Source organism: Blennius ocellaris, assembly GCF_963422515.1.
Source record: "Blennius ocellaris genome assembly, chromosome: 21".
In the NCBI taxonomy this organism is placed as follows: domain Eukaryota; kingdom Metazoa; phylum Chordata; class Actinopteri; order Blenniiformes; family Blenniidae; genus Blennius; species Blennius ocellaris.
This window is the reverse complement of record NC_137670.1, coordinates 12,114,274-12,128,497: the sequence shown is the minus strand read 5'-3', so window position 1 is coordinate 12,128,497 and position 14,224 is coordinate 12,114,274. Positions and strand designations below refer to the sequence as shown.

At 41.3% G+C, this 14,224-nt stretch overlaps 1 protein-coding gene across 1 annotated transcript; it reads right to left on the bottom strand.

Moving 5' to 3' along the window:
- Positions 1 to 11,135: 11,135 nt before the first annotated feature.
- On the bottom strand, positions 11,136 to 12,648 carry clrn3 (clarin 3; the record flags this gene model as incomplete). Its single annotated transcript, XM_080517058.1, has 3 exons — positions 11,136 to 11,413; positions 11,503 to 11,688; positions 12,420 to 12,648. The coding sequence occupies 3 exons, from the start codon at positions 12,646 to 12,648 to the stop codon at positions 11,136 to 11,138; spliced, it is 693 nt and encodes a 230-aa protein (XP_080373184.1).
- Positions 12,649 to 14,224: the final 1,576 nt, after the last annotated feature.

Below are 14,224 nucleotides of genomic sequence, written 5' to 3'. Positions count from 1 at the left end.
TTTTGTGCTGTTTTGAGTATCAGTATAACAAGCTCCTGGTGTATCCGTGTGTTAGTGTATCGCTGGCTGTTTGTTTTGACACTGTGGGTCCACTCCACTGCAGACATGGCCTTGTTTCCCCCCATGTCCTGATTGTACACTCTGGCTTTGTCATACATGATGGCCAGCTCTTTGAGGCCGTGCCAGCTCCTGAGCATTTGGAGCTGATTATTTTGACATCTTATGGCAAGTAGACCCTTCTTCTCAGCGGGTCGTAGTCAGGCTCAGCGAAGAAGCATTCCTTTGTTAAGTGTTTGTGTCACACTTAAAGGATTAGAAAGACTTTGAAAACCAAAAGGAATAATGTTTGCAACCACCTACTGAACGGTTTCACTGCTCAGATCTTTTCTGCAAATTACAGCTATACTTTGTTTCGTGATAAAAGGGAACATTTTTGGGAGGAATACAGTGAGAAAGTAGTCCCAGGGTTTGGGCAAAGTTCCAGAAACTGGCAGGGGTTCACTGTATGGTACAGGATGGGTTACCCATATGATATTTTACCCATCTGACAGAATGTGCATTTATGTTGCCATATTTCACAGATTCTGTCAGGGTGATTTCAGATTTCCTCACCTGTATCTCATGTTTAAATCTTCACATGTCGACAAGTCTGAGTCCAAACTGTTGAAGGCATGTTGGGATAAATCACTGCAGACTCTTCTACCTCGATGGTTCCCATACATCTCCGATTTTATTGTGTCCCAGGATCCTCTGTCTTTATTCTGCCTCGGCATGAAGAGGTTTCTGGTTTCTGGTTGGAGGAGGACAGGGAATGAGGGCCTCTGCTGGACAGGTTGTGCTCATGAGGAAGAAATACTCTACAAAGAATTACTGCGATTTTTGAAGGTTATAAATTAAAACATCTTATTCTTGCTGAGAAAACCTTTGAAATTAAAAATTTTCTGTACTTTATAAAACTTACTGTTTGACGTGGGTATTGATTTTTCTGGGATTTGTTTTTTAACTCCCCCTAAAAAAAATCGAATTTAAAAGTAAACAAAAGTTGTTCATTTCGAAAAAAAAATGCAGCAGATCATCTGACTTCAATGACATGTCAATACAAATTATTAACATTTGGCTGACAGTTTTGTTTTCCTTGTCCAGATTCTGAGACTGCACCATAAGTCTTTGTGGTTTGTGCTTATTTATTTATTTTTAATGTTTGTCTATGAGTACATTCTTTTTTCAATTTTAAAAAATATATCTATTTTAAAACATAGCTGTGTCATGACACTATTATAGAGATAAATCTGGAACGAGCAAGTGATAATAGAAGGAAAAACTCCCTCGATAGAAACCCCCTGCAGATCCAGTCTCAGAGGCAGAACCTTTCTGCTGTTCTGTCTGGCACTAGTGGATAATAAAAGAGACCCTTCTATTATCAGTACAACAAAGAAAGTCTCTAATAGGGTCAACCAACTCTATAGTTTATCAAAGAGTAGAAAAATAAGACAGTTATAAAAACATGGATTGTAAAGGCATGTGCATGTGTTGAAAATGCATTTTTTACTTTAGACAACGATTTTTACTCACTGAAGAAACCAAAGAGCTGATTGTTTTGAACAATTGTTGACAATTAAAACATCAAATCAAATCAAACACATTTTGCTTAAATGGCTCTATACTACAAGGATGACTATTTATATAATCATATATAATGCATAAATGCATAAATGATGTATGATGTAATATTTTAATGTATAGAATATAGAAATATATGTGTATAAGCATTGTATAAGAATTGTGTTGGTCTCATGTAAAACATGCGTACTACACAGAAGTATAACACACACAGACATACAAATTGTATTGTATGCAGCAATTTTTTTTTGACAGTGTTTTAATGAGCTGGGTAAAGAGAATACACTTCAAACTGCATTAGCTGCCATTGTTCTGCCATGAATATTAGAGTTGAATGTCCTGAAGCCGATGTGAACATGCAGGGTACATACATCAATGAAGAAAGGTGTTTTATCTTTTTCTCTGTAACTGAGGCTGAGATCAGTCTTTAAATATCCTATCGCATTCTGATACATAGCTTGCTTAAAAGGTCCAGAGTATGGGAACTTGAAGTGTCAGTCACGTTCTCCAGTTTCATTCTCTGAATGACTGAGAGGAGATGGACATCACTTAAGGATCCCCAGGGGAAGAAATTCCTCCAAGACTTAGTGTTTTTCTCGCTGTTCCTCACAAATGAGTTCCCAAGCCGTTTCCATTAAGAGAATTGAAACAGGCTTTCTTCAGGCTTCACATAATGTATAACCCGCCAAAGGGCAGGGTTTAGTTAGACAAACCTCTGAGGGTGTAATCCATAGTGTTAGAACCAGGATGGCTGACCTTTGTTTGTGTGGTGTCCATCTTCCTTACTCTGGATCATAGTCGTGCCTGCAAGTTTGAATAAATGATGACTCCTGGTTTGGCTTTGAGAGGGACGTTCCTGCATGGCTGCTGCTGGCCTGCGGAGTGTCCAGGTTGAATATGAATCACCTGAGGATACATGAGCGACACATCTGAAATGTTTACATGCGGCCCGTATTCTTCTGCTCAGGATCTGAAGGGCAGTTTGGCAGTGCAGCATTTCGCCCCCCATGCCTCCTCACAGGTTGTGTTACTGCGTCCATACATCACCCTGACACGGGTGCACTCACTGAAACGGCCCAGCGAGAGACCCGTTTCAGGACGATGACATATTTGCCATTCCACTCAGTGAGGTGTGTTCGCATCTTATCACTCTCTTATCGCTGTCAGACATCCAGCAACTGAAACGCTCATCTCCATTTTATTATTCATCCAAAGGAGATCTGCCATAACTTCTTTCACTTCATTATGTCCCACACACCGTTAAAGATAATGCAATGTAGACCCCAAAACTGAGATGTAGGCATCCCTCCTCCCTTGACCCTTCCTTGAAGTCTCACTTGCACAGCGTCGCCGGCTCCTCCCGGGGGTAATGGAGGGAAGAAGAATGTGGAAGGAGGAAGTAAGTTTCCTTCGGGCGGATTGCTGGATGGAGAGGCTGAGAGACGGACAGATGACAATGGCGGGGAGGCCGGGGCCTGAGTGTCGCCCCAGGGAGGCCTACACCCTGCTACGTGTTGGCTCCGGCTGCTACGCTAAGTGCACCGAGCAGAGACCCTCACAGGATTTGGCAAGGTGATCCCTTCACCCACCCCCATCCATCTCCTGCCAGCCCGATCCCCTTCCCTCTACTTCCCTCTCCACCCCTCGCTCCTCTTCCTCCCTTCATTGACACCCAACCAGGAGGTGATGAGTTGACACAGGGGGTGAAGACAGGCCTGGGAGTGTAATCTTCATGGCCGCTGCTTTATGTATCTTTTTCTGAGGCGGTATACTAATATATACTTTTAATAATAATAACTCACTATAGCCTGATTAGTCAAAATGGAAGCACGTTGCTTAATCAATCAAATGTATGTTTTTATTGATGATTTCTATTAGGGCTTCAAGTAAACAATTTGACAGACCTCTAAAAAGCTTTAAAATCTTGGAAGTGCTTTAATGTGTATCACTTCTGTTATTTGTGACTGAAGTCGCTCACTTTCAGTTTCACTTCTCAAACGAAATACAGTAACCTAAATAATCACATCAAAGTGTAAATGTGTGACAGAGAGATGCTTCCTTGGGCTGGTTAATCTTCCCCAATTGACAATTGTTACCAAAAAAATCTAACATGTAAATGACAAAGATCCTTTAATGGAACTAGCTTGTATTTGTGGCGAGGGGTCAGCTGGTTATAGGGGGTCACAAATTGTTTCATTCTTCTGCAAACAGGCCTGAAGCCTTTCTGATGTGCCTCGCAGCCAGACACTGTGGCTCCACGTCCATGCTGAATGACACAGAGCATTGCATCCTGGAGAGAGGCTCCCTTGTTTCTTATGCAGGATTTAAAAAAAGCTGATATCAAGTTCTGCTCCATTCAAAGCACCTCTGTTGTATTCGGAAAACAGGCAAGTGACTGCAGCTCTTAAGAGTTTGCATCATAATCTGAACGGCCGTCGACACTCGGAGGAGGGGAGACGTGGAAAACCTGATGATGAATGGAGTAGAAGTGCAAAAGTATTGAGTTGCTTCAACATTCCTAAATGTAAACTTCAACTTTTTTTTTTTTTTTTTTAATTTTCTGTGGTAAACTCTAGTGTCTTGTGTCATGGTTTAAACCTCTCTCTGTTTTTTTTGTTTTTTTTTAACTCGCCTTTCAAGGTGTTGAGTTTGCACTGAATGACTTGACAGATGAAGTTATACTCCTTATGAAAACAATAAATTTAGGCAGGTGTGACAATGATTGACGGCCTTATGACAGAGCTTTGCAAATCCTTTAATCCGTTCATGAAGCTCAATAGGGGGCACTTGATGCACTCTTTTCTAGCTCCTCTCCCCATCTGGCTTCTGTAAAATACACTCAGTGCTGTCAGACATTTTGAGAGCCTTTACAGAAGCTGATGACACGCAGCATTCTGGTTTTTTTATTGAGACATGACAGTTCACTGTTGAACGGATTATATCATTGTGGATGAGTGAGACGCAAAGGGAAGAAACCACACTTTATCTGTTTACTTTTTACATTTCTTTGCTTCCACTGGTGGAACTCTGAATTATTTGCAAAAGTGCTCTTTAACATGTAAGTGAAAACTGTAAGGCAGGCAAGAATTTATATGTGCTGTCCATGGGTGCAGACTGCTGGAATCTCATCCGTTTTATGACCATATGGATCGGAGAACAGCTCGCGGTCTGTGACTGAGTGGTTCAGTTACAGCCGAGGGTCTGTGATCTATGTATTCGTGTCCCTGCAGCTCCTCCTTCACACAGCAGCCTTTTATCTCATAGAGACACAGATGACCCTTGAAACTGTGAACAGGGGAACAATTAGCATGTTGTACTTGTGTTACACATGTTGCTGCTTTGCAGATAAAACTCATGACACAAACATATTTAAGGCCCACATCTACTGCAAAATAGTTTGACACAAAGCACAATATAATTCCAATTGTTTGCATCTATCCTTCCTTTTAAGTTAAAAACCAAAACAAATACAATAAACAGGGCCGCCCCTGGCCAAGTAGGGGCCCTAAGCAGGATTTTATTTTTGGGGCCCCCTTCCAATAACATAATAATAAATATTATTATTATTATTATTACTATTATTATTGTATTGACGTTTGGAAGCCATCTCTCTCCCTCTACTCTCCACCTGTAAACAACTGCCTGCCGGCCCATCTGACCGCTGATTGGTCAGATGGTGATGCTTCGCGCTTTCGTCTCTTTTTTTTTTCTCTCTCTCCTGCCCTCAGGCTGACTTGGTGGCGGTGCCCTACGCGCCTCTCGGCGAAATGCACGCGCATCCTTTGCGCATTTGCAGAGAATGATTATACTTTATTGATCCCGAGGGAAATTCAATTCAATTGCGCAAAATGGGGCCCCCCATGGATCGCGGGGCCCTACGCACAGCGCGTGTTCTGCGTGTAGGGAGGGGCGGGCCTGACAATAAGCTGTTTTCTGGGCTGTCAGTTGTTAAAGGAAAGCCACGTCTTCTCCAGGGTTGCCAGATCTGACTCACTGTTCCCAGCTCAAACATGGCCTAAAACCCACCCACCTCAATAAAAACCAGCACAAATGTCAACCTCTGTCGAAATCCGTGTTAAAATCATAAAGGTTTATTACATACGTAATATAGGCCACGCCATGAGCACACTGCTGCGCTAAATAAACAAATAATAAAGGTAACACAAACAGGTGACCTAAGAAGCACAATTGGATGAAACCCACCCAATCTGGCAACGGTGATCTTCTGCTTGAGAGTAGAGTCGGTGTGGAGACACACAGAAACAGCCTGTTCTCTGTAGAGCTCACTGGAGGGACTTTTAGACTGGCTGATATTCAGGACCAACATTGTTGGAACACCTATTGTTGAAAAATTGTATAATATGGGTATCTTTAACTCTGGGGGGCAATTTGATCCTACAAGCAAAAACTAGTACGTTAACAAAAAAACACCGTTAACCTGCAACAAAATGGTTGTATTGCAGGAATCACATGCACTATTCATGTTCCTGTTCATTTATTGTTTTGTTTTTTTATCTACCCTTCAGTCCATAGTTAGAGACAATATAAATCCAGGACAATATTGCATTTCACAGACAGAGATTTGTATAATTCAGTCAAAGCTTGGGTAATTTGCTCCTACAGGGCTGATGCTTCACTGGGATTTAGTCATGATTCAACAAGGACCAAGTAAATTGATCATATCAGTCCAATTCTCTGGTCTTCCTGTCATTCAGAGAACTTTCATCGAAAACAATTCTGAATGGTTTAAGTCCGAAATATTTCAGACATAATTTTAAATCGTCCAGACTTCTCAGGTCGCATGGATGTGTCTGATTCTGGAGTCAATCATGCAAAAGCCTCTTTTAGTTATAAGATAGTTAGATAGATCAAAGCAAACAAACATAAGTAGCATAGGCTACGAAAGATATATATTAACGTTGAAATATAAATATCCAAATGTATATTTCATGTTTTCTGATATTTCTAAGCTGCTTCTTACCACCTGTGTGAAAACAATTATTTCATATCCAGCAGCAACGTCAATTAACGGCAGTGTCTTTGTCACCGCCTTGTTGATGTTCACTGATTGCCTGTCCAGGTCAAAAAGCACCAATTCAGTTGAATGGTGTGTTGAATCCTGCGTCGCTCTCACTGATATACATCACACCTGCCAATCAGGGCCACATTAATCAACAGAGGTGTCAAGCAGCATGGGGCAGAGAAAGTGCTCGGCCTCCCCTCCATCCATCACTCCGGCTGTAACGCGTCATTTTGCATCAGACGTATAGGTTTGTTTTACCTCGCAGACAGAATGACCATTTGGATTCTGCAGAGACTGATTGGTTCACTTTGTCTAAACCACGGGTTGTGAGACCAGGCCAGATGCCTTCAATTCTTTTTTTTTTCTTTCTTTCTCCTTTTCTGTCTCTCCATCCCAGCCAGGTAAAGTGGAGAATTGGCTTCAGGTGGTTTGGAGAAGATCTTATCTTCTGTTAACAGAGGAATGACACCATAATGGAGCAGCAGGGGTGCAATTACCTTTTAGTCTTCCTCCTCCTCCTTCGCTCCCCCCCTCCGCCTTCACCTCAGTCTTCACTGACAAATTAAGATTAATGAAGGAGATAAGTCAGGAGCCTGCCCACCTTCCACAGTCACATCGTCAGATCACCTTATAAATACTGCAAGGCTGCAAATACTGCAGAGTGGAAGCCTAATGTATAAATCAAAGTTGAATTGTCACATGAAACCAAAGGTGGCATGGAGGGAATAAATAAAACATTTAATTCAAAATAAAATGAAAGTAAATTGCAAGCAATTTGGGGTTCGGCGTGGACATGAGGACAAATAGAGTAATTGAACCTTCAACCTTCTTTCTTTACCAACAGCCAATGCCGTCATAAAGAAAGTAACAATATAATTTGTTATTTTAAGCTTTTTCTTCACTCAGTTGTTGCAAACACAATTTCAATTTGTCCCCCCCCCCTTTTTTTATTTTTAGATATTTAGAGTCAGTTATAAAAACACATTAGATGTTAATGATATGTGACATGAGAAGCCGTGAAATTGACAAGTATATTGTATTTAGTACAAAAAGAACCCAAATAAGCTCAAATGTATTATTAACTTATAAAAATTAGTTTCAATCAAACAAAATTAATGCCGGATGCGACCTTACATGTCCATGTGCCACACAAACATTTAATATGACCTGTTCTATGGATTCTAAAAATAAATTAAAAGATACCAGAAAAAAAAGTAGACAGTGCAGGTAAGAAACCCTGCAAAAACATGAAAATATGTAAATTATGTGATGCTCTTTGTTTCGTTCTGTTGCTAAGGCGCAGAGTCAAGACAGAGTGTGAGCAATGACATAAACGTTCATTACCTGAAGGAAATAAATCAGGGAGACACACCTTGACAGGAGCAAACTTATCTTACTGCCATGGTGGAGGCAAAAGGTCACCCAGTGGCAATGAAGAATCAATTTGAAAAGATTACGGGGCAGTAAGTTGACTTCATGGAGCCATTCTCAAACTATTTTTCAACTGAAAGAGGCTCAATATTTTTTCTGCTTCTGTCCCATTTCATACAGGAGCAATTCCAAAAAGTTATAATACAACGAAAATGTATGTATATTTTGTAAAATGTATTCTACATTATTCAGAAATGCTAAACCTCAAAACATGTCATTAGATCAGATTAAAAATTTTTTTATGTTAGTAAAATTATCTGATCTAATGAAAAACAAAACAATGAGCTTTTTTCAATTATATTTAAATTCCCCCTACATATCCACTGAGACTAATACAAAATCCAAATGTGGACCCAACCCCTTCCCCTCCGTCCCTCCATCCCACCACACTGGACCCTCGGTGGGTGCCCCCGCTGCCCTGCAGCTGGAGGTGTCTATTTCACAGGTCTCTGTTATGCGGAACCTGGAAGGATAATGTTTCACAGGTACAAAAGTATCCGCTTTAATCCTATCACACAGAGTGAGTGGTCAAGGTTTAGGGCTTTTGCATAATCCCGGGTTTATCCGTTCAGGTGAGACTATGCAGGAAGAGCACACAGAGAGGAAGAGATTACTGCTCATCTCTGATTTTATTCAATCTGTGTTTGCATGGCAAACTGCAAGAGGGCTCTGTCAATGGCAATCCAGCCATCACACACCTCAGTGCACACTGGAGACAATTTGTAATAAATGTGGTTAAATATCAACTCTGGTAGCATTTAAAATATGTCGATCCAAGAATAAACAACTTTTCCACACCGAAATGAGCTGTTTACCTACTATCAGGGCAAAAATGCCATCGGTACTCTTCAAATATAAGCCAACCACTTAAAAAGAAAGTTTAGTATTGAAATGAGGTCAAATGGGTTCATTTGAGTTCTAAAAGCTAGAAAAAGAAATATGAAGTTCCTCTCAGGGTTGACAAATCTGTGCTGAAGGGCTTTTAAATCTCACAGCAGGCAGTTTTGCATTGAACTGTGCCTGGACGTGGCTTCCCCCCGGAGAACACAACCTGCCCCAGCTTCACACTGTGCTGCTGTCACAGCTGCAGAATGACAGCAGGCTGCATCGTCCGAACCCTGTCATGTTGGCAGCGCGAGGTTAGAGACACGTCGGCAAACAAACGCAGGGACTTGAGCATTGATCGCAGTGATTTAAAGCTCAAATCAATATACCAAAAGCCAGAAATGTAATAAACTCATGAGTGAAGCCACACTTTAAAAGTCTGCCACCGTATAATTGAGCTCAGAACAGAATCTCTACCAAAGTAGATTTTCTTTCCAGGTAGAAAGCATTTGTTCTGAGAAATGTAATACATATTCACAGTGACAACAACAAAGCAAATTGCTGCATCCCTCCACAGGTCCCTTGAAGTGACAGACTTGAAGGAAGAGTGGTTCTTTTGAAGGCGGGTAGAAGGCGTTACAGGGCTGAGAGGTGCTGCAAAGGGCATGTCTAAACAGACTTGGGGTCCTGAGTGATGGGACACGGGAAGCAGTAACAGGACACCTCGCCTTTGCACTCATGTCAACACAGTCTTGTGAATCACAGCTGTGAGAGTGTCTGAAGATCCCAGAGACAATAGACACCGACTCTCAGCGCGCCCTATCTGAGCTTCGACACAATCTACTATTGCTGCATTTGTCAGCAGTATAGCTTCTGTGTGTTTTAACCGATTGGAATAGCTTAAATAGATCTGTAATACATCTTTATCTCTCATCAAAGCTTTTCCAAGTTGATCTCGCACGGAAGGGAATACAGTTGAGATGCAATGCATCACTGGAGTTCAAAAGGCTCAGCTAAAGCACTGCCTCCATCATGAGCCAGGAATGGAAGAAGAGGGGTAAAGTCATCCATTTGGCCAATTATGTCAGTGATATGATCCCGGCACAGTTGGGCCAGTAGGCTAAAGACATTGTAAAGAGTTTTAATTATCTATATAAAAAAAAAAAAAACAAGAAATTATATAGACCAACTACGATTTTTTGCCTTCTGTTTTTCGACTTTGAGAGGAATCTAAATGTCACCTGTTTGATGACAGATTCAAATGAATAATAATAAAAATAAAACCCACTTGTTTTCATACTTGCTGGAGCAGTTGCGTTGAGGCATCTCGTTGCAGTTACTTCACTCAACTGATAGAGGGCAGCAGAGCTCAATGAATCTCCTGCTCCACTCCACAGTTTCCCCGAATTATAGGAAAACCTTTCAGGTTGTTGTCTTTGTCTGTTTCATGCGTTTTTGTCTTTATTATCGAGGCTATTGTAATTTAACATATTTTTCCGTCAAAACGTTCTTTTGACCATGACATTAGTTTTGCATTGCCTTTCTTGAATCCTAGCTGGAGCTTCCAACTTTAAATTGGATACAGATATATAAAAGATGTATGGATGGCGGTTTTATACATTTGGTACTGTCCAATAAGCATCAGTGTTATGACAGTCGAGATGATTTTTTTGTCAACATAAATTTAACCTTCAACAAAAAAATGACTTTTTGGTTGTGAGGCACAGTACAAAAGTGGTGAGTAGTGCATCACCTCACATCTACAATGTTCCTGATTAAAACCAGCTGGTCTACATCGTCGAAGGTCATTATGTTAGATACATTGACTTGTTTTGTTAATGTTTCTTTCAACAGTGTTTATTAAAAAAAAAAAGGAATAAACACACTATAAAGTCCTTGATAATCTCTTTTTTTACTGCATGTTTTGAGATGATCTGACTCATAATTCACTGTGACATCACTTACAATATACTAAAAATCGGAATGTCTATACACCTAATAAATACGCTCTTTTGAATGCAATTTCATGAAGTAAAACAAAGAAACTGAATTTGTCATACAATAGTTACAATACAATCTTCCCACTGACTGTGATTGAATCCCTGAAATAATGCGGCTCATATGATGTACAAGATTTGATCTTTGTACACTGCAGTGCATCCGTGGATTACTGTACCTAGAGTCTGTTAGTTTCATTGAAGAGTACCGATGAACGGTCTCCTCAGTCTGGGCATTGCTAATACATCATTATCTCCTTTGGCGCGTCCTCTGTAGGCCTCTGCTGTTCCCTTCTGTGTGTGTAGGCCGCATGGTCGTACATGTAGATCAGCGCAATGGCACCGAGACTGAGCACCATGTAGGGGATGAGCATGTAGTATCCCACCAGCATCTCAGCATACGTGTCCTTAAGATCGACAGGAACAAACGGGGAAAGGTTCTTCACCACCTCCTCCGCCATCGTGGTCAGGTTGAGGTTCACCACAAATATGATGAGGACGACCACAGATAAGCAAGCTGCAGGAGAGAGAGAGAGCGCCGTTAGTTTGTGTGTGTGTGTGTGTGTGTGTTTGTTTCTTTGTGTGCGTGTGTATATGTGCACTCACCACTGATAGTGCTGCAGGTATAGACGCCTATAGGCCCCATGTAGGTCTCATAAGGGTTGCTGACACTGTTGTAGAGGGAGATTAGGATGCTGCCGGCAGAAAACAGCAGACACACGACCAGTAGGAGCACAACCAAAATGTGCAGGACTCGAGGGGCTGTTCCAATTTGATTCAATGTTGGAATCACTGCACACACGCACACACACACACAATGCAAAAACATTACAGGTGTGAAAAGTATAGTACAGCTTGTTCACCCGTGAATCTGCTATATCACATCATGTAATGGGAGGGAGAGTGGAGCCGAACTGACATTGGACAATTGAAACATTGGACAGGGAGCCATTTGATGACAGCACAGACAGAGAGACTGACATCCACACACACACACACACACACGTCACATTCACACCTACAGGACATTTAGAAAGCTCAGCTCTACTCAAACGCATGCTATTGAACCAGAGTAGCCAGAGAAAATACACTCTGAAATATTTAATTTATGTTCCCCAACACCTCACACTGACATTGGTCACAAAGTGATCCTTAGGGACATTGCCACCTGTAAAGGAAGTAAAAAGCTATTTGATATAGGGCGTGTTGGACTCGTCTTATCATGTTGCATCATGTTTTTCATTCCCAATATACCTACATAAATGTCACACTATTGTATGTGATAATAGAAAATGTTAATATGTTGCGTAAGGTTCTCTGTGAAATCTCATTAACTGAACGTATAGGTAGGACCTGGAATTACACATGTTGTAACTTATTATATATATATAAATTAAAAAAAATACATCCTCTGGATTCACACTGCTGTGAAAAGATAACCAGCTCACCTGCATTGGTACATTATTTTCTTATGTGACTGAACTTTGTTTGGAGCTGTATTATTTGGGTGACTTGACACTTACCTTCGAAATTATCGCTTGCCCCAAAAGGACAATCTACTTTTTTCACAATCCCTTGGAAAAGGCTGATGGTCATGGCAGCACTCCCATTGAAATTGTTAACGCCACCTCTTGAGCATAACATGGTTGATTCAGCCCACTGTGTTGACATGCTGAACCCCAGCAGCCCGACAGACACAGAGGTAACCAGCGCGCTGGATATGAAGTGCAGAGTCTTCTTAGTGGAGGGCATTATCGTGGTATTCCAGTTGCACAAGAGAAAAAAAAAATAAGACTAAATCCCAGCGTCTCCTATCCAAAGCTCTGGATGAGGCCTCAAGCAGATTAGGACCCTCTGATCCTCTGAAGATTGTGTGTGTGTGTGTGCTGCTTTCCAGGGTGGAGTGATACATAAACTGCTGGTCATAAAAGCTCCTGTTTATGGCAGCGACCTTTGGTTAGGAAGGAAAAGACAAGCGCTGGTTGTCATAGTTGTTGCACCAACAATTTAAAAGGCGACAACTGTGCCATACTTGGCCTGAGACCATAAAGGTAAATCACATTTAATTGTCTGGGTGTGCAGGAAGCACTCGGTTTCTGATGGCTGGTATGAATGGAACCAAATTGCCCACGTGAAGGAAACACCTGCCCTACAATTCAATGAAGGGGTTTTTGAACGATCTCGTCAAATGAATCATGTTCACAGTCCTGGATTCAAAGTCCCATTCTCAATATTGTGGGGCCATACAACTCAAAGCAGATTAATTATTTACACACAAGCCAAGGTTCCGGGAAGAGGGATCAGTGTGATCAGTGAGATATTGAATCTATGACAAGGGGCGGGGTCATTTCAAAGAGGAAATAATGACATGTTTTTTTCATGGAAAACCTGAGTAAACTGGTTTATTTCCTGTAGTCTAACAGTTTGATTAAGAAACAAGAAGATGTGATATTTTTACAACATGATGAAGCTACAAAACCGTTCAGTATATACATACTTATTACTTCATGCAAATCTTAAAGAACCACATCCGGTTCAAATTGTTCTGTCTCTTTATGTAAACCCAATGGTATTTCGATCAGAGCTGTGTGGGGACGACACTTTCACCTCCAGCTGGTGATTTTAGTTTGACATTATTTTCACAGTTTTTCATGTAATATACTATTAGAGATAGATTCTTGCCAATCCTTTCCAATCATGGAGAATTGTATTTGAAAATGTAGAGTGCATTAATATACCAGTATATCTGCCTTCAATTACATGAAAAAGAAGTATTAATTGATTGATAAATACATAAATACATAAATACAACAGTGACGAGAGAGAACCTTGTGATTTTGGGGGAAGACTGGGAGTCCTCGGGTCTCATGAGGCTGCAGCTTGGCACGTTGTAATAAAGTTTGTGGCCAGACTGTGGCTCCCTCTCTTCGCCAGACAGTGGAGGGGAGCCGTGTGGTCCCTGACAGCCGATCCTGTTATGTTGGAGTAAACACAAACTCCTCCTTCCCGGTGACAGGCGGCAACACTGAAGCGTCGCCTCGCCTTTTCCAAGACAATCTGCGCTCAGGACTTACTGTTGAAGCCATCAAGGTGAGTGTGGGCATCACTTTATTCCCTCACATGGTGCTACGCGTCTTGGCACTTAGTCGGTGTACGTGAGACGTCAAATATTCAATGTTTTTTTTTTTTTCCCCTCTCTCTCTATCTCTCTCTCTCTCTCTTTTCCTTCCCTGTCACATGTAACACGCTGTTACCTGTCCGTTACGCACAGCAGCGCACGGCTGGTTTTTCCAATATACCGTCCATTTCAGGTGGGCTTATCGGCTCT